We start from the raw sequence: 20311 nt of genomic DNA, 5'->3' as shown, positions 1-20311 counted from the left end.
GCGCCCTGTTTCCCGAGCGTTTCCACGGAGCTTTACTGGATCATCTCTCCCTTTCAACTCAGCAATGACGTTTTTCTACAATTGTCAAGCTCTGGTGTTGTTCACCTTTTGCTTTTTTGTTCGCACAGTTGTTTATTCCATCCGAAAATGTGGACCATACGTTTGTCGAGATAACCAGGTTTGCTGCGCACAGGGAAACGACACCACTGCCGTCACCTGTTGCAAGCAGTTCGTGGACAACACTTACTACAACATCGCCATGGTCACCCGGAAACTTTCCGGTGTGCTCATTATGCTGCTTCTCTTCGCTGTGGGATACTTTGTCCAGCGGATGTTGTGTTCCAGATCCAGGCAGCTCACCCCGCCACCACTCCCCGGACTCCCTGCTGCTACCACATCGCAAGAGCCGCTAATGGAGAGCAGTACCCCGGACAGCCTGAGGGATCCAGCCCCTGATGTGCAGCTGCCTTCATACGAACAATGCAAACGTCTGCCAACATATGAGGAGACGGTGCGGGAAGGGAACACAGGACGGTCGGAGTTTAACATGGAACAAGTTATGACAAGGACGTCAGTTCCATAACTTTAGTCTTCACTAAATGGCACTTTATATTTTACATTTCAGATTGCTGTTTATTTGATTAGTATGGACGTTTCAGAAACACCAACAAAAGCCGCCCTGGAAGATCTGCCTCTGAGCGTACATGACCTACAGTATACTCGCCAAGGATTGTATCAGTCATTTATCTTTGTTCCGAGGAATGTATCAGACAAGTGCCTATGTTCTGTATTTATTCTTTTGCACAATGTATCAATGATGTTGCTTATATAAATTAAACTGCTATGGTAATGCTTTTTAAATCAGCTGCTTTAAATCATTAATAAGAACTTTCGTGTTATGTCGTAAAAAATAACATTTGACACTTTGTCTTCTTGCCTCTTTAACTCTTCTATACTTATCTTTAATTCATACAAGTATATAAACACACAACTCATTTAGCACAACATACTAGATTATAGTGAAAACTGCATTATTACACATCAGTATTCATTTTTCTGAAGGCGTCTATTCCAAACATTAGCCTACTATGTGCACTTGTCTGTTGCTTATCATGCTGATGTGAATGCTTCGTCAGTCAGATCATGCCTTTATGAACCCAGTAATATATCAAGATGACATGGCTGTATGACATAATTCCGTTTCATAATTGACGTAAGATCTGCTGTGTGTGTGTGTGTGTGTGTGTGTGTGTGTGTGTGTGTGTGTGTGTGTGTGTGTGTGTGTGTGTGTGTGTGTGTGTGTGTGTGTGTGTGTGTGTGTGTGTGTGTGTGTGTGTGTGTGTGTGTGTGTGTGTGTGTGTGTGTCAGTGGTGGCTCCTGTAATGCACACTAATAGACCATAAGGTATCTCGTGTTTCATGTGGTATCCATTATAGTGTCCTATGAAGTAGCCTAGCCTAATGGGTTCACTAGCTCTAATGCTATTAGCGAAATTATGTTTTTCCAACAAGGATGCTGTACAAAAAAATAATTCATCATATTGCATATGCATTGAAAAAAACACATTTCATATAAATACATGTTTTATTTGACCATTTGGACCACTCTCCTAAAGGCCTCTTCAACCCCAAATCCAGTGGACGCGGAACAAGGCTGAACGAACCAATCCCGACCAGAGCAAATCTTCCTCAGGTTAAACGTGTCCTTGATTTCAGTGACAGTCACAGCGCCATTCACGTCCTGTTTGTTGGCCAGTAGGACCAGTGGACGGCCCCGCAGCTGTTCGCTCCCCAGAGTTTTCTCCAGCTCTTTCCGCGCCTCCTCCATGCGCTCCTTACACGAGCTGTCCACAACAAACACGACGGCTGATGCGTCCTGGTGGAATTTGGTCCAGTGCTCGCGCATCTGTCGCTGGCCACCGACATCCCACACGGTTAGAGAGAGGTTTTTCCTGTTCTTTCTCGCCTCGAGCATTTCCACGTTGAAGCCGATGGTGGGAACTGTTGTGACGCACGTGTTGTGTTTCAGTTTGTAAAGGAGAGTCGATTTTCCGGCATTGTCCAGGCCCAGGAGGAGGACTTGGGCTTCCGGTTGTTTCGATCCTCGCAGTCCCATGGCGGTGTAAAATATAAAGCAAATCAACTCAAGTGAGCACTTACAGTTCTCTTTTGACGTAATGTTAGCTTAGTGCGTTGCCCAGAGGTTTATAGATAAGCCATTAGCTCCATGCTGACAATAACTCACCCATAAAGTGCCACACCAGGGTGCAAAGTTTGTACCAACAAGAAGATAGGCCTATCCCTTGTTTATATACGCTGTATACGAGATTTGCAATCTATGCAATGTAGAAATGCTAATCTTATCATCATAAAACCTTTTATTTAAATAAAAAAACATTTTTACGGCACAAATTCTGCTACTTGAGTTTACATAGTCCAAAAGCACATTGAAAAGTGTTTTATTGTTATAGCTTGTTCTGAAAGAAAGTACCTTACTGTTAATAATGATTTATAAGGCTCGTTCATGTAAAGGCCAAATAAGTCATTTGTTTTGTTTTTATAGGACCATGGTGTACAGCGCCTTGGATACATCATTGCAGACACATGAATAGTTTGCCTATATTACATTCTGACACAGTTCAAGAATTGCACTCAATGAATTAACACAACAGTTGCTTTAGGGTTACGAACAAACAATGCGTACACATAAGGCACAATGTACTTCACCTGGCAAATAAATAAATGCAGTTCCTCACTGAACTTGAAACAGTCTTCTCTAGTAAAATAATATGGAAGTTAAATTCATTACATCCTTCATATACATTTCAAACATCCACACAGTTTAATGGCATCCACCTGACTTAACAACCCTCCTGTTACATTCAGGGTAAAATTGACCAGTTTGAAAGTTTGAAATTCTACGGAAAATACTTTCAAGTATTTTTTTGTATGACACTTCTTCTACTTACCTTAATTAGTGCAATAAACAAGTAAAATGAAAATGGTTCATGTCATGCATTTGGACGGTATTTGCATGGTAAGCCCATTTCAATATATATTTTACATTCCAAAAGGAGGGCACAACCAAACAAAAAGGAAGAACAAATAAATGAAGGTTGGCCATCAGCAGGATGAACTTTTCACCTCGGCACAGTTGGCAAAAGTGCACTGTGTTTACAACCCATGTAGGTCATTAAAATATGGGATGATGTGAGCTGCCATCAATGTGTTAACCAAAGAAGCCAACTCGAAGTATAGACACAACCAAAAACCCTTTTTCACATTGTATGTATTGCACGATGCATCCATTATTACGAACTAAAACAGCTCAAAGTAATGTTGGAAACAAAACAATGACTCTGTGTTTCAAAAGAAAATACGTTATCTCAGTGCGCATGGCACTCTTCGCCTCCTTTCATCATAATCTCCAGCAGTCTGACACTGAATACACGAATGTCTCTTATAGACTAAATCAATAAATTACAGTGATCAGTCCAGCCCACTTAAGACGAATTAAATCCACCGTCACTCCACACACTGCCCCTCAACGCAGGAGCCAAAATCAGATGCATCCTGGCCCGAAGACGAAGGAGCTTGAGGCAGTGCATCCAAGCAAGGGGTGCTTCACTTTATTCCATCGAAGGAATTGTGTGCATTTCAAATGGATGTTTCATTTGTGTATCAGGTTCTGGTCCATTTCTCTCCCGGCTTCACCCACACGCCCCCGGTTGGATTGTCCATTATGTACACCAGTCCCCCGGTGTCACCGCGGCTTTGGGACCAAGAATTAGTTGTTGACTTCTCAATTGGCCGGGGGGAAGAGTCTGGACTCGCCGACTGACTGGTTACCTTTTTCTGAATACGGACAATTGAGGGTGTAGAACAACATTCGCCGATTCTCTGATACATGTCCACCGTGCCAACGCGCTGAAAAATCACCCGCGCTTCAATGGGGGATTTGGATCCTTGTTGTCCCATAGTATAACTTAAATGCAAAACACTCCTTTAAAGATTAAAAGCAGAATTGTTTAAAATTCGCTCCTGTGTCTGAGTTGGCTCAATGATAAGCTTCAATTCCTCTGGTGCCTGCGCGCACTCTCTTATACAGTGCCAAATGTACACAAAACAAGGCAATGTGTTCCCGTAAAGCTGTAGCGTGACGCACTTGACTCTGCGGTTATTAGACCCCTATAGTTGCAACACGGGTCTCAGCATTTGAATCAGTTCATGTCAGAGCTATTCTGAGCCGCTCCACCTGGTACAGCCCGTCACTAAACATGGCAACATCGAATGATTCCGAGCTGCCCCTCCTGCAGCAGCAGGGTTGAGTTGAGCGCAGTTACGGTATCCTAGCATATGCTATTTAGGTGCATCCCAGAAACTCTGACCTCACACCCTCATTCTTGTGAATGTTGAACGCGTAATGATTCAAATTTCCAGGAAGGCGATAGAGTTAAAAGAATAAAAAGAGGGACCGCGAAGAATTGTTTTTAAGGTCGGATATTTGACTGACACTTAGGCCCAATCCCAAACCACGCCCTACACCCTACCGCTACACACTACCCCTCAGTGACGGAGTGAACTCCGTGGAGAGAACTCCGTGGAGAGAACAGTCCTTCGGCGGCACTCGATGACGTAGTATTCTTGAAATAGTGGCTCTGGAGCTGCTTTACTCGACATTGAGAAACACCCAATGTCGAGGACGCTTGCTTGGTAGCACATGACTATTTCAAGCATACTACGTCCTCGTCACCTCGTAGCGAGACATTTCGACTCCGCGGTCTTAAAATCCCCACAATGCTTTGTGCACGGACCAATTTCTAAATCTTTGGCGGAAATAGCGCTCCATTTAAGGCGAGCCTCACATATGACGCACACCTGTTAGCCTGTTCCACAATTCTTTGTTTTCCGAGGCTAGGAAGGACTCTTGCCTCGCTTCTGAAGCAAGTGACTTGGAAGACATGTGCTACCAAGCAAGCGTCCTCGACATTGAGAAACAACCCATGGATGTATCATAAGAACAGTTAGAGACCGGTCTCCAGTCAGCACCGATGAAGACTCGCTGTTTGAGGGCTTGATAACCCACTCCCCCTCCACATTCGTTGGTTTGGAACAGCACTTAATGTGGCGGACCCTCCGCGCGAATGGAGGGGTGGGGTGTGGGATGTAGGGCGTGGTTTGGGATTGGGCCTTAATCTGGTTCTTAGTTTCAGACTGTTGACATGGATATGCTTGATTTCTCCATCAGCTCCCATTGCATGACCCCATGACTCAAAATCAATGCAGAATTGTATTATTACACTAGACAAGTAGGACACGCCTTTTTTTATTTCACTGTTTCTTCTATTTTTTAATAACCATAATATAATTTGACATAGGGAATTCAAATTGATTCAGGATTTATTAACCAAACTGGATAAGTAGTACGCCTACTTATTTTTATTAGATTTCACCCCACATCATTCTTTTTAATGAAAATGTTTATGAAATAATACTCTCAAATAGAAAATTGCTGAACTTTTATACACATGTATATAACAAAAAAAGGTGGATCGACCAAGGCACAACTCTAACACTGAATGTACAAATATATACATTACGAGTACATTACAACATGAATGTCAGGTTGTGGAAAATAATTGAAATCAACCTTTGTAGTAATGTTAAGAACCTAATTTTAAATGGACCCTTGAAAATAAGGAGTTGGCATAGCATGCTGCATATTTAATCAGATAATAAAGACTGAGAAGGGAATTGAAGATGAAAGAGTTTGTTTAATACAGAGTTTACATACAGGATGTATTTACACTTCTCTTTTTACACTCTGAGCATCAGCTCAACATGTTTGATTAATTGACTGCTTATCAATTAAAGTGATTAGTTATTTATTGTAAACTTCTGCTCATGTACAGAAGAACAAAACGAATATACATTTGGTGATCAGCAAGACAACCAAAAAAACTTAACAATAAATAAGGCATTAGGTAAACTTAAGTTAAAAGGTTTTTTTCAATGGACGCAAATGTCAATAAACACAGTAGTATAGCATAGTTGAACATAAAACGGTAGCAAATTAAGTATGGTTTGCTGTATTCTCCCTTAACAGGGTGTTGTATTGCTTCAGGAGCATATCATATTTCTAGCTACTAGCATTCTGGCTGTACAGTTCATGATGTGTCAAATGTTTGTCCTTTTCTGATGGCAGCAGAGATGTGGAAGTTTGTTGCACCACCTGTTCCGTGCATTTCCCAGGTCAAAGGCAGCCACCAGTGTTCATGGATACAAACTCTATGTACTTTGTTCATGAACAAGCCATAGCACATGCCCCGATACAGACGGTGTAAAACAACTTTAACGGAACAGTTTACATGAGCTCCATAAAATTGCCGTATCAAGAGGTGAAGTTCAGTAACAACATCAGGTTCTACATACATTATAACCCTCTTGTATTATTGAGGATAGACAGTGTTTACATTGGCTGATATGCAATCATTTACCATTCCAAAAATAAACATCTGAAGGTGCTTTTTATTAACATAACTGTTTGTGTGTCTGTGTGCATGTGTTGTATGTTAAAGTAATACTCTATCCAAAATCTATCTTCTGAGTATCACTAACCTTCTGTTCTATTGAAAAGTAGAGTTACAGTTTTGGAGTTGTCAGCCTTCAACGAAAAAGTGGCATATAGAAGCCAACTCCAGCTCCAAGCCAATTACTGGTTCTGCTTACGTATTCCATCTATAATTGAGGAATTAGTAATTGCATTTAAAAAAGAAATCCAATAACTTAAAAAAGAAACTTTTGGATATCACATTTTTGTTTTTACAATGAGCTTGTGTCTGCCATTCATATTCAATCTCACCATTCAGTAGTTTTCTGCTTCAACATTTACAGCTTTTTCTTCTTACAGATGTGTTAGCACCTGAGGGTTTAAAGAAATTCAACCCACAGAACAGTACTATTTGTGATTGGTCAGAGTTGTTCACACACAATCCGGGCCATTGCTTTTTAAATCCATATTAGGCTATTTGTTTTCCCGCTACCGCTCTGCTCCAGGCTCACCTCAGCCAGATGGTGAAACTGTAAATGTTTAACATCTTCCTCTCAGTTCTACATTGAGTTCTTGATACTCAAAAGTTAGATTTAAGGAGCAGCATCACATCAAGTTAAATAAAAGTATGGCTCCACTGGAGTCTTTTTATATTTTACAACATTTTCCAATCTCAGACATGTAACAGACGCATACATTACTTGGGAGCAACATCAAAATGCAGTACTAGTTACCTTTTTAGTAGCTTCCTGTGTTTGCACAGTAACTCTTGAATAGGCACTATTGTAGCCTCCACTTAAAAGCCTCCAGTGAAGCGGTACCATTCATGTACAGTAAACAGTAGTAAATCAATCACAGTCTAATGGGTGCTGGTAAAGAGAAAAATCCCCTGCCTGCTGTCTGCCTGGGTAAATGCATCTCAACTGTTGAATTACATATTTCTTATGTATTCCCCATTAGGTCAGCAGATATGTCTTGTGTTTAAATGCCCTTATCAGAAACCTACAAAAAAAAACATTATTTTTGTGTGTGTTTTTGCATGTGTGTGAACTGTTCTGTTCTCTGGATCAATATTTCTCCAGTCCTCCTGTGACATTAAACTTGTTTCTCCATCCAACGGAATTTGAAAAACATTGATCTCTAAGCTCTCAACTTGACTCATACCTACTCCCCTGCCTTACTATTATTCCCCCCAGCTCTACTTTTGAACTTCACCACCATGACGGTGATGTTGTCAGGGCAGCCACGGTAGAAAGACTGGAGGACGATGCTCTTGGCGCCGAAGTGAGGCTCGTCCAGACGCTCGCGGACGAACCGAACGGCCTCCTCATTGCTGAAAGCGTCCCACAGGCCGTCTGATGCCAGGATCATGAACTCTGGCTGCAGCTTGTCCATGTCAAAGGTCATGATGTCTGGGTCAGGGATGATTACGTTCAGGTTCTTCAGTGGGTAGTCCCCCAGAGAGCGGGACATTGCCAGGATTCCCTGGACTCTCCACGATCCATTAAAACTGATAAAACCACCTGGAGGTAAGGAAATACAATATTTATGAACATGTTAATGATGATGTACCAAATAAAGAGTAAGTGCGGCAGGAGATTTAGGTTTATAAATACTAAATCGAAGCTGACTTTTAAATCCTTAATCACAAAGCTTAGGCATCTAATTAATCTAAATCTTACCTTGATCTTTGTTTACCACAATGCTTTTCCTAAATAGACCAACAGATGGCAACCAAAGGCCCTAAACATGAGAGTGCAGTGCAGGTTAATTCACTATGTGCAAGTTCAAGCAGGGTTTTTATTTTTGTAATGTACCTGCTCTCTTGATCCTCTTGCGCTCTTTAAGCTGGTACGGCTTGTGGTCATGTGAAAGTGCAACAGCGTTCCCATCTTTGTCACACAACACACCACGGGAGTCTCCAACGTTTGCCACGATGAGTTCTCTGTCTGACAGCAGCGCTACGAGGCAAGTTGTTCCTGCATGGCAGATAGGATGAGATAGACATCAAATTGAGAAGACAGTCCAATAAACAGTTTAAAAAACATTCTGCAATAACTATGAATCAAATCTGGTGTCATGTGAATGTCGAGAGCGGGAGTATGAGGGTAGACCACATTTATATTCTGAAAACATTTGGGAGGAGAAATAAGCTATGCCACACTGAATCGTGTTTCTTTTAAGAATAACACTGTTAGTGTGACAGCATGGTCAAAGTATTGTGAACCAGGACTGACTCATTTGCATACAAACAAGCATAATGAATAGAAACAGATACATATAAGAGAATCAATTGTGGCTTTAATATGCTGAATTGACAGATTGCCAAACTGTCATCAAACAAATGAAAAACAATAGGCCGTTCACTTGACTAGATGTATCCAACAAAAGCGACTAATTAATCTGGACTGTAGCTCTGATTTTTTTCATCAGAGCATGGCTATCATCTGCAGCATAATGTAACTGCAGCATAATGTTAAAGCACCGCAGTCTCACTGTTCTCAGTATTACAAGTGGATTGTAAATAGGAAACTTGCCAAAAAGGTAAATGTCACTTGAGATGCATTGAGCCGACAGGATATTGAACAGGAAATTGTGAGATTTTGTCAAATAGACGATGTGCCGTGACACATTTTGTCCTGTGAGAGGCCGAGAGGGTGAATGCTGAGGGTTTTTGAGAAGTACATTTGTACTGCTTTGATATAAGCCGTGGTGTACAATATTTACTGCAACTATTTGAGATTAAATTACATCACTCTACATATTAAGGCACACAAACTTGAGTGCGCTTTTACGGCCCGTCTACACTACAGCGTCGAAAGCTCCAAGCAGCTCCAAGCTGCCCATTCACTTTCAATGGGGTGACGTCACGTAGCCGCGCTTTTTCGCCGAACTGAATTGTGGGTAGCCGAGCGAGGCGTCTCAGGCGACCCAGGCGACCAGAAGTTGAACATTGTTCAACTTCTGGTCGCCTGGACGCCGGAGTAGCCAGCGCCAGCCAATCAAATCCCGTTTCCCAAAATCTGACAGCTGAAGCGCTAGCCAATCAAACCGCGTCTAAGCTGGGAGAGATATCCCGCCGTTCATTTCTATATTTTCAAAAAAAGTCGGAGGAGAAACTAACTATCGCCGTAGCGAATCACCCGGTTTTGTATGACCAGACCCTCTTCACCTCCCGGGATACAAACCGGAGGAACCAGGCATGGAGGGAGGTGGCAGAGACAGTGGGGGAAACTGGTAGGTTTTCGCCTGTTTGGGGAGTTTATATATATATTGCTCGCATAAAATCCCCGGGGGTTTTTGCTTTGTATGTCGGGGGCGGGAGATTCATGTGATTGGTTGTTGGCCGTGTTGCTTGAATAAAATCCCCAAGCTCCAGACACGCCCAGCTCCAAGCTATTTTTGGAGCTGTAGTGTGGACGCTCCGTTAGGGTGTAGTTTCTCGAATGTTTTGATCTGCTTATTTTACATTTCCAAAAAGGTCATCACCAGCTTTCCCACAAATATTTTAAGTCAGTTTTTCCAACTCTTCCCATCTTCTCTCACACACACAGGTCTACTGTACAGCATAAACTCCTCACCACTCTCCCCTCCCCCCCCCCTGACCTGCTTCATCGTGGTTGGCAGAGAGCTTGTCCAGCATCTCTCGATCCACACTCAGGATGCGCTGCTCGAGGATGCTGCTGTGAGAGAGAGTGCCCTCTCTCTTCTCTCTCTCAAAGGCCTGCAGCTGCTGCTTCAGGGAGTCTGGCAGGTGGGCCTTCACGTAGTCAGCTGCAGCCTGGGAAAGGAGGAGGGAAAAGGGAAGACACAGGGAGGGTTAGAGAGCGGCAAGTGGACAAGTAAAAGTGTGGTTGAGGATTACGAATTAGTTTAGAAGTTCAGAAAAGCTCTCTGGACTCTGCAGTTACCAAGCCTTACAAAAGGTTAAAAGCCTTTAAGCTCATTGATCTGACTTTTCAGTCCATGACTTTACTGTTCACTCTCGTCTGCAGTGTTTACAGCCGCAGCAGACAGTTGTTTTAAAAAACTCTGATAAAAGCTCTGTACTCTACCTGCCCAGCCCCAAACAGGGAGCCTTTAGGAGCAAATATTTCAGAGGCGGGAGGAGACTAAAACTGAGCCTAAAGGAGAGTTACTGACTCATTTTAAATGACAAAAACACCACTACTGCAGTCATTCTGGATGTGTATATAGGCAACTCTTCATTAGGACATTTCAACTATATTAGGTTTGTAAAGACCCTATCTATATTTGTAGGCATGTATAAAAATGCTGTGTTTGAAGCTTGTTTTACTGCCCCAAAAACAAGGCTTTAAAAAACAGTTATTTTTTCTTCTTCTTTTTTAATAAAGAAGCCAAGAATGACCTGTTCTTATTCATAAACATGTTCGGATTGTTCTTAGTTTGGTATGCCACTTAGATAGAATAAATATGGTTGTAAAGTTGTTACTATTTAGATTTGTGCCCCTGTTGTTGTCAGGTAATACGGTCAGAGGGTTTTTTCCGTTTCCTACAGCAGGTGCTCGATGCTGAATTATTGAACACTGTCCTCATCTTCCAGCACACTTGCCTTGCTCCTCCTGCCTTCACTCATTTTCTCTGCCAAGATTCCCATTATGCTAATGCATGGAATCAAATCTAAAAATGGAAAATGCTATACCATCAAATATCCTGGTTAACACATGACTGCATGGCTGCTGTTCCTGTGGATATTAGGGCACTTTGGGGCAATTCAATCTACATGCTTCACTGTTACGCCGTATAACAGTTTAACAGTATGATACCTTCATTCAGGTTGAGTTTTATTTGAATTTTATAACCTTCATTACTAACCCCGTTTAATAAATGTGATCATGCATTTTAGTTTTGGTAAAATACCTACCAAAATCTGTACAAACAAAAACGGCTAAAACGTTGCTATATTTTATTTGTACGCACATAACACTGACCTTTTAATACCAATTACAACAGTGACAAATATTTATCACTGTTGTAATTGGTATTCAAATAAGACCGAATACTTATGATCACTACAGTGTAGCCATATTTGGGATGTCCCTATTCCCCCCCTTTCCTTTTTCTGGACAAGTGAACGCATTCATTTAGTAAATTGGAGAGAGAAGCACTCGATCAGGGAAAGAGCATAAAGTGTAAATTGGTCGTAAACAGCAGGAAATGCCAGCAGTAACAGACTCCATAAATGACCCAAATACTTCAGTCTCTATTGATTTAATGAGAGAACATAACATATTGGACCAGCTTAATTAAAAGTTGATTCATCTGAATCATATCACTTATTGAGATCTTTACTTCTAGAGGTTTATATATAAATGTTATGCAGTGAAGAAGTTAGAAAGCCTTTTAAAGCAGTAAACTATTTCAATGTATTCTTCAACAGGGAATAGTCTGAGTAAATCATGTTAAAAAGGGGAGCAGCGGCTAGGGCTGCACGATTTTGGGAAAAAAATCTAATTGCGATTTTCTGACAAATATTGCGATTCGAATTGCGATATTTATTTTTAAGCGACCCAACGGAAGTTTATTGTAAAATGCGGCCATAACTCCGGCTAGGAAGGTCGTATCAACGTGCTCCCGCCTCTAGCCCCCCCGCAGCCCGAGCTACGAGTGAAAGAACTAAACTTACATGAAACTTCCGTTGGGTTGCTTTAAAGTCAAGCTTCAGTTAAAGATTCACCCTTTTAGATGTAGAACATGTGATGCAGCATTACTAACCTGACTCAGATGGTTTGTTTCACCAAACTATCTAGGAAAGCTCCATTGGAAGCCATTTGGAAAGGGCAGGCACTTTCAAAAGCACTTGGCAGGTGATTGGATCAATCTGTCTATCACCTTCTATCATGTGCCACTTCTGATTGATTAACAATTGCTGGCACATGTGGAGCACAGCCCTTCCGATTGATGTGGATGACTGACACACAAGAAGAAAAAAAATGTAAACAAAAATTGGAATTTTTTTTTTTTTTTTTTAAAAAGAAGTTAAATAAAATCGCAGGCTTTGCGATTTGATAATCACATCATCTCGAATCGCGATTTCGATTTAAAATCGATTAATCGTTCAACCCTAGCAGAGGCTTGTGTACACGTTTATAATTCTGGGCTATAACTCACTGCAACGACAAAAATACAGGGGGGCAAACAAAGAATCGTTTGAGAAATGTCCTGAATATTTTCAGAGCGAGAACACGCTGCACTCACAGAGACAGCCAAGATTTCGCTTCATCTAATATTGGTAATGTTCGTGTGGGTATGTGTTTATTCATTTGGGCCAGACTGCATACAAATGTACAGTATAGAACTGTCCTAGGATATCCAAACATTATGTAATATTTCCCGACAACATCGTTAGTCGGAAGATAAACAGCTTTCCCAAACTTTCCACCTCCCATTGATTTACTGTAAGTGCTTCGTTTTTAACCGTTTGTGTTTCTCAGGCCATCTGTGTTTTGACGCTTATGACCCTATAATAGCCACGGTCAATGTCAGAGTGACCCATTGTTTTTGCAGTATAAAAGGAAACAACTGAGAGATCAAGTATAGCTTTAAAAAGGAGGGGTCATACAAGAAAACAGTACACATATAAAACACACATACGGTATACACAAATACAGATACAATTCTGACTAAAGAATGGGAGGGGAAATTGCAGGAGGCAGTGAAAATGAGGGAAAAAAGAGAGATGTGAGGACAGACAAGAAAGATAAATATTTGTTTTGGGGACAGGAATAGAAAGAGGGATTCTGATGGTTAAACAGCCTCTGCTCTCAGCTTGTTGACTCTCTCTCTGAACACAAACCGACTGCAACTCTTTTTTTTAAAAAGGTGAAATTCCCATGCATTCTTTAATCAAATGACAGCAAAATATATGTACAGCAGGAATGTTTGGGTGTGTAACCCAGAAGAAGACGAGGTGGTTTGAGGGACAGAGCTTTCATTTGAATTGATTAGTGTTTTGGCTAACAACAATTGCCAAGATAGTATAGAAGTACTTCTATCTAAATGGTTTACTGCTTGTCTAACTACTGTATGTCATGAACCGCTCATATATAACACTCTGTCCAAAGAGCTTCAAATGTGCTATTTAAAAATAATAATATGATGGCCCTATTGCGTGGGAAAAAATATATTTGGCTCAAAACTCCCTGCTTCTCTGGGGTTTGAATATATTATAGAGAGGCCGCTGGGAAACTGTGATGAGCACTCCCACTTTGGTTTGAGTTACCAAAGATTTGCTTCAATTTAAAGATCTGTTATTGTGTGGTATTCATAAAAAAAAATAAAAAAATTACCGATGTGGGAAGTCTGTGCTCTTAATCAGAATTGTAAACCAGTATAATTTAATGAAATATGTAATTAACTGGAACCTCTGGGGAACAGCAGGGGCGGTGGTGTGACAGATGGCGTCCAGGACACGTGGTTTGAAGGCAGCCCTGAGAAACCTGTGACCCTGGACAACATATGGAGTGGAAGAAAGAAAGAAAGATAGACACACACACACACACACACACACACACACACACACACACACACACACACACACACACACACACACACACACACACACACACACACACACACACACACACACACACACACACACACACACACACACACACACACACACACACACACACACACACACACACACACACACACACACACACACACACACACACACACACACACACACACACACACACACCTCCCTGATTGGCAGTGGAATCGTTCACACAAAAGAACACAATGATGGAGAGTGGAGGGGATTTGTTCTGTTTGAGAATAGGGGGGAGCATAAAGTGAGGGATTCAAGTGGAGTGTGTCTGTGTACCATTTAATAACAGTTTCTACAGAAACCTGGCATGTTGCTGAACAGAGATATGGCCATGTCTTACCTACAGTATTGTTGATTTCTAACTCTTATATCATGATTTGAATCTCCCACACTAGAATATGTTTGCATATATAATGCTGTGCTATTACATATACTTCAATTCAATTATAACTATAGGTTTTATTGGAAAGCACAGATTAATACTTGAATTACTTCCCGTCTCTATACCTGCTCTGCATCCAAATGATGCTAACTCTTGTGTAGCAGCAGGTATGTGTATCTGGATGAGTCCTAATGCATAGTGATAACATTGGATAATAGTGATAACATTGGCCTGTGTAACCTCATTGGCCTGTGCAACCTCATTGGCCCGTGTAACCTCATTGGCCTGTGCAACCTCATTGGCCTGTGTAACCCCATTGGCCGGTGTAAACTCTCCCTCCCCAGCCTACCTCTCCACCGTGACCGTCAAATATGCCGAATATGGACGGGTGGCTCTTGTTGGTGATGTCGGTGAGCACCTCGAAACGGTCCTCCATGTGATCTCTTCTCCCCTGTATGGAGTACACGGCGACGTTGTTGTTCTTGAACTCCCAGGTTTTGGAGAACTCTGCGTCCAGGACACTGAGGCCTCCCAGCCGGTCATTCTGCATCATCTCCGCCACTTTCCCCTTCACCATCTTCACGGCGTCCCGGCTGGACTTGACGATGGTTTTCACTTCGTCCGTGTGGAAGAAGTAACTCCACAGCGCCAGACTGATGCACAACAGGAACAATGTCTCCGGCCTGAGGAGAAAATAACGCATGATCCGACCCAGAAGAGACAAGAGCGTCATTGTGTCTCCTATCATCACACGCAACCAAACTGCGGTCTGTCTCTCTCCCCTTTTTGCACAATTCACTCCATCCGCTCCGAGGGACTGTGAAGAAATCGATTCACTGCCACGATATCTGACGAAGACTGGATTTAAACATTTAAAGAACTCCTCGGAGGCCTGTCAGACACCGGGCCGAGCAGCGCAGGACAAAAGCGGACAGGCCACCGTTGTCTCGGTCCGATGTCTTGGTCCTATCTTCGGCTACCTAAACAGCTGCTCGTGGATTTTCCGAGTAATGCCCCACAGCCCATTGTAGGATTACGGATATTTTGGGTGAGACTCACCCCGAAAATAGACATGGGAGTCACCGGGGCGCGAGAGTCAGTCGACGTGCTTCTTTTCCACCGTAAACCCCGGTTTCCCTTTCGGATATGTGTCTGCTCAATGTCCGTATCAACATTAGATGTTTCTCACACACACACCTCCATGCTTGCAATGTGTCAAGCCACAAAGGGTGAGTAAGGATAACACCGGAAGTCGACTGTGCTTGTCTTAATAAAATGAAAGCATTTATAGAAGCTCACTCGGGTGGACAAGGGGCGTTTTTTTAAAGTCAGGGCTTTATTTTGAAAGTATATAGCGGAAGTGGATTTCGGTGACCGTGGTAAAGATACTGGTGACCAACATGACGGCTCATTCTTGTGCAGTCGGTGTTGACAGGAGTGCGCAGCTGCAAGCTCATACAATGGACAAACTGCGGAATGAAATCATGATGTCATGTAGTACAACATCATATTGTATTCATCTGATATCCACACTCCATATCTCCCATTCACCCCGGAACATTGCATGCCCCTGCTAACTTGTTATGAGCAACTGGACATGAATCAATGCAATATTAACTAGGCCTAAAATAAAATAGAAACCACGTATAGACATATAAATTCACATATGTAAAGTAGCTAAAATACGTGTAAAACAACAATTAAATACACGTAAATGACATAATGCAATAATAAGTGTGTGAAATTAGGCCTTTGTTCAGATGTTGTTTCAGTAGTCATTACATTGACTCAACATCGCCCCCTAGTGACCTTTTGGAGTGATACACCTCTGACAGTCCTATCAACAACCAGGACCAAGCAAGTCAGACACACACACACACACACACACACACACACACACACACACACACACACACACACACACACACACACACACACACACACACACACACACACACACAATTTAACGATTTTAACCAAGCCTTAACTGAATGATGAAAACGTATTTGTTTCTGTTTTTAAATGTGCAACAGTCAAAATAACAATTCATGTAAATGTGTCAATTGTGAACATGGTGTTTGTCAAGATTTTTGTAGGATAACCTGACAAAATAATCCTGTATCATATATATTCAATTTTAAATAAGGGTGTAACAATCATACTCTTGTTAGAGCAATGGGAGCCAATATGAGGTTAACAATTTGAATGATGTGAATTTTTCAAAAGCAATTACAGACTTGAGGAGGATACTAAGATGATTAAACCTATGTATAGTTTTAGTTTAGTTAACATATTAAAAGGTGTCATTATAAAGCAATGTACGAACTTAATATGTCAGGATAAATTTCCTCTGTAGTGACCTTGTCTGCCCTTTTGTTCTGTTGAGTTGATAATCTATTATTTTTGCCACATTCTGTATCATGTCATCTTGTGTGGAGCCTACGCAACTAAATCATTCAGAGTTAATTTCACTGGTTTGAAACTAAATCCTACACCCTTTCGGAGACATGTAAAGCTTAGTTCAGTGGGGCCAGGTTTCCATGAGGTTTACTAGGTTTACTGGGCTCTTTGGGTTGGTTTGATCAAGGAAGTGAACGGTTAGATCAATGTTGCCACGCCGCCTGTTTTGGGACATTGATCCCTCTCCCTCTGGGTGTATGGTGATCAATGTTCTGCTTTGAGGTGCTGCCAAATGGTGTGATCACTGCAAGGTGTTGCACCCGGCAACTCTCATATGATTTACTATTCATTAGCAACAATGTGTGAGTTTGTGTGTCTATCCTGTATGCTTATGTACACGTGTTCAGCAAATGTGCATCTTTGTGTGTAACCTGCTGTTTGTGTACAAAGCAAGCATGTGTGTGAACAACACTTTGTGTGTGCTTTGTGTGTGCTCATGGTCCCTGGATTCATATCCCATATCACAAAGAATAAAGTCTTGCCTTGTATAAAACCTGCTTTATTTCACATCCCTCAGGAGTCATGTAATCTGTTCTTACCAGCCCACCTACCTCCTAATAACCCCCCATGTGCTGTCCCTTGTTCTCTCTCTGGGCTACTGGGGCAATATAAGGAAAGAGGCAGCCTACACCAATCAGAAGTTGGAGGGGATGGAGTGAAAAGTCAACACCATTTACATCAGAAGGTAAGATGCATTTGTTGCTTTATTATACATCGCAAACACACTAGTGCTATAGGAAGAAATTCAGTTGTGTCTATATTCTTCAAATCTCCACCCATTTCCTTACAGATTACTACAGTTGTCAGTATGTTTTCTGGTCGCCTCGTATTCCTGACCACTCTCCTTGTGGTACTGATGGCCGGGATGACCTTCAGTACCAGAACCACACGCCGGCCTAAACCTCAGACCACCAGGAAGCCCCCTCGAGCTGGGAGCGGAGGTGGTGGAGGTGGACGATTCAGAAGGACCACCACCACAACCCCGTCTCCTTCCAGCAGCGCACACAACGATGAGACAACTGAGGTGACAATGGACTCTTACTCCGTGTCCCCCACAGACAGCACCACCTTCTCCAGCGACACATTCTCCACTGAGTTCCACACCGACGCCATAGCACCCCCCGGGAACGCCCTTGGAAACTATACCCTTGATTACAATGAATGCTTCTTCAACGTCTGTGAGTGCTGTCCACCAGAGCGAGGCCCCGCAGGGCCCATAGGTGAAACAGGGCCACCGGGACCGCAAGGAGAGAAGGGCCCTGTAGGTAAGTTTGATTGTTATTTTCAGGTTAGTTAAGTTACCTTTTGGAGGTCAAATGTTTTCCTGTTTATGCTCTTATCTTTGTTTCCCTCCCAGGGTTACCAGGAGAGAGAGGAGAAACCGGGACCAGAGGGCCCCCAGGACTGGCAGGTCTTCCTGGAGCCAACGGACTCAATGGTGACATAGGTATAACGGGGTTTAACAGCAGGAGAGATTTTTAATGTCTCTCCATTTCTATCTATCTATCCCTCTCTCCTTTTCTGCAAAACCCTGGCCTGTTTAAGTACTCTGTGGATATCATTTTCTACGCTTTATTTATCAAACCTACCACAGGTGAAAAAGGTGATCAAGGTCCGATGGGTCTTCCTGGTGCCCCTGGGACCTCGGAAAAACCAAGAGAGAGAGGTCTGTATTAGTAAAACTTGTATAAATAATAGATTATAGATTTTCAAAGGGGGGAGACTTGCCTTTAGGGCTCTAAATCATTATTAGCAGTAGACTAGTGAATGGAAAAAATATGGCATTAGTTTAAAGACAATGTCAAAAGAAAAAATGCATCTGAGGGGAAGCCAACAGTATCAGACTTTGAAAACCGCTGTTTTAAATCATATATTTTTGTGCCATAATTAATCAGATTAGATTAAAATGTATATACATGCCCCCTTTAAAGGTATGCAAATGTTAAATTATGAGATTGTTCGAATCATGTCTTCCTATTTGCATGTTACCTCTGTACACACTATAGGAGATTCTGGCCCCAGAGGAGAGAAAGGTGAACGTGGCTTCATCGGTCTGAAAGGGGACCCTGGAGAAAGGGGAGAGCCCGGCCTGAATGGGACCAAGGGCAGCGCTGGGCGAGAGGGGCCTGCAGGTCCCCCCGGACCCTCTGGGACAAAGGGTCAGAAAGGTGAACAAGGACTTACACCCGAGTGTTTACCTGGTGATATAGGGGAGCCTGGGCCCCCTGGAATGAGAGGTGAGATGGGCCCCCCAGGAGTGAATGGAACTGATGGTGTAAAGGGGGAGAGAGGGGAACCAGGGCCTCCGGGAGGGAAGGGGGATACAGGTGCCAGAGGGCACCCAGGGCCTCCAGGAGGGAGGGGCATGGCAGGGCAGAGGGGGGAGAGGGGAGTTAAAGGTGTGCGTGGATCTCGGGGCCCTAAAGGTGCTCCAGGTAAGAGTGCAGAGCTGATCCGCTCGGCCTTCAGTGTGGGCTTGTTCCCCAGCAGGTCCTTCCCTCCGCCCGGCCTGCCTGTGAAGTTTGATAAGGTGTTTTACAATGGGGAGGGGCACTGGGACCCGAATATCAACAAGTTCAACGCCACCTATCCAGGGGTCTACTTATTCAGTTACCACATCACCGTGCGCAACAGGCCTGTGCGTGCTGCCCTAGTGATCAATGGGATACGGAAGCTGCGGACTCGGGACTCTCTGTACGGCCAGGACATCGATCAGGCGTCCAACCTGGCTCTGATGCAGCTGAACAAAGGCGACCAGGTGTGGCTGGAGACTCTGAGAGACTGGAACGGAGTTTACTCCAGCAACGAGGATGACAGCACTTTCTCTGGCTTCCTGCTTTACCCAGACTCAAAAAACAAACCCACTGATAATGAAAACCTGTGACTGCCGTCTATGACCTTGAATGAGCCCTAGTTGAAACTGCTTGTAGATTCTGCACAACCTTCAACCTATTGCACTGCTTTGTCAAATGTATGTGATTCGGCTAAATGCCGCTGCTTCTGATTTTGCTCGACACCCTCGTACTAATCACAATAAATGCTTCGCTTGCCTTGCTATATTTAGAGATGGATGAGGCTTGATTAGACTGCTTTATGCAACACTTCCGTTCTTTGAAACAATGCATTAAAAATGACTATACTTGAAATGGATGACCCTTGAGTTTTATTTATTTAGAGCCAGAATTGGAAGCTAATTTATAAGCCATTAGTCATTGCAATTATAATAGATAAGCTCTGTGTCAGTGAGGCAAATACAAATTTGAGAACAATTGAAGAAAATTATCCATAATTGCATTTGATTTCCACTAGAGGGTGTAAGGTGTCCAAGTTCTGTGAAGAGGTATTGG

At 42.7% G+C, this 20311-nt stretch overlaps 3 protein-coding genes across 4 annotated transcripts; 1 reads left to right on the top strand and 2 right to left on the bottom strand.

The window, feature by feature from the left end:
- Nucleotides 1-1565: 1565 nt before the first annotated feature.
- arl14 (ADP-ribosylation factor-like 14) lies at nt 1566-4184 on the bottom strand. Its single transcript, XM_034105046.2, has one exon. It carries the CDS (start codon nt 2113-2115, stop codon nt 1585-1587), a length of 531 nt encoding a protein of 176 aa, XP_033960937.1. The 5' UTR covers nt 2116-4184; the 3' UTR covers nt 1566-1584.
- Nucleotides 4185-5753: 1569 nt separating this feature from the next.
- ppm1la (protein phosphatase, Mg2+/Mn2+ dependent, 1La) lies at nt 5754-16363 on the bottom strand. 2 transcript variants are annotated; one of them, XM_034105040.2, is made up of 4 exons: nt 15564-16363; nt 10156-10330; nt 8367-8528; nt 5754-8072 (listed from the first exon to the last, which is right to left on the bottom strand). In XM_034105040.2, the coding sequence occupies exons 1-4, from the start codon at nt 15576-15578 to the stop codon at nt 7714-7716; spliced, it is 711 nt and encodes a 236-aa protein (XP_033960931.1). In that variant the 5' UTR covers nt 15579-16363; the 3' UTR covers nt 5754-7713. The 2 variants fall into 2 exon arrangements, with proteins under 2 accessions (XP_033960931.1, XP_033960930.1); XM_034105039.1 differs by having other exon boundaries at nt 14854-15651.
- otol1a (otolin 1a) lies at nt 15656-20076 on the top strand. Its single transcript, XM_034105033.1, has 6 exons — nt 15656-15733; nt 17578-17649; nt 17755-18229; nt 18322-18411; nt 18559-18630; nt 18971-20076. Exons 1-6 carry the CDS (start codon nt 15683-15685, stop codon nt 19846-19848), a joined length of 1638 nt encoding a protein of 545 aa, XP_033960924.1. The 5' UTR covers nt 15656-15682; the 3' UTR covers nt 19849-20076.
- The last annotated feature ends 235 nt before the right edge of the window (nt 20077-20311 follow it).

This window comes from Pseudochaenichthys georgianus, chromosome 17, assembly GCF_902827115.2.
Source record: "Pseudochaenichthys georgianus chromosome 17, fPseGeo1.2, whole genome shotgun sequence".
In the NCBI taxonomy this organism is placed as follows: Eukaryota; Metazoa; Chordata; class Actinopteri; order Perciformes; family Channichthyidae; genus Pseudochaenichthys; species Pseudochaenichthys georgianus.
The sequence above is the reverse complement of the archived record's forward strand: the minus strand, read 5'-3'. Positions and strand labels throughout refer to the sequence as shown.

Bases quoted from the DNA above. Each gene is read 5' to 3' on its own strand.
- arl14 (XM_034105046.2), bottom strand. From the start codon at position 2,115: ATGGGACTGCGAGGATCGAAACAACCGGAAGCCCAAGTCCTCCTCCTG.
- ppm1la (XM_034105039.1), bottom strand. From the start codon at position 15,252: ATGATAGGAGACACAATGACGCTCTTGTCTCTTCTGGGTCGGATCATG. The intron at 10,331-14,853 runs GTAGGCTGGGGA...CTCCTTTCCCAG, and splicing joins TTGACGGTCACGGTGGAGAG to GCTGCAGCTGACTACGTGAA. The intron at 8,529-10,155 runs GTCAGGGGGGGG...TCTGCCATGCAG, and splicing joins TGCCAACCACGATGAAGCAG to GAACAACTTGCCTCGTAGCG.
- otol1a (XM_034105033.1), top strand. From the start codon at position 15,683: ATGTTTCTCACACACACACCTCCATGCTTGCAATGTGTCAAGCCACAA. The intron at 15,734-17,577 runs GTGAGTAAGGAT...GGGCAATATAAG, and splicing joins AATGTGTCAAGCCACAAAGG to GAAAGAGGCAGCCTACACCA. The intron at 18,631-18,970 runs GTCTGTATTAGT...TACACACTATAG, and splicing joins GGAAAAACCAAGAGAGAGAG to GAGATTCTGGCCCCAGAGGA.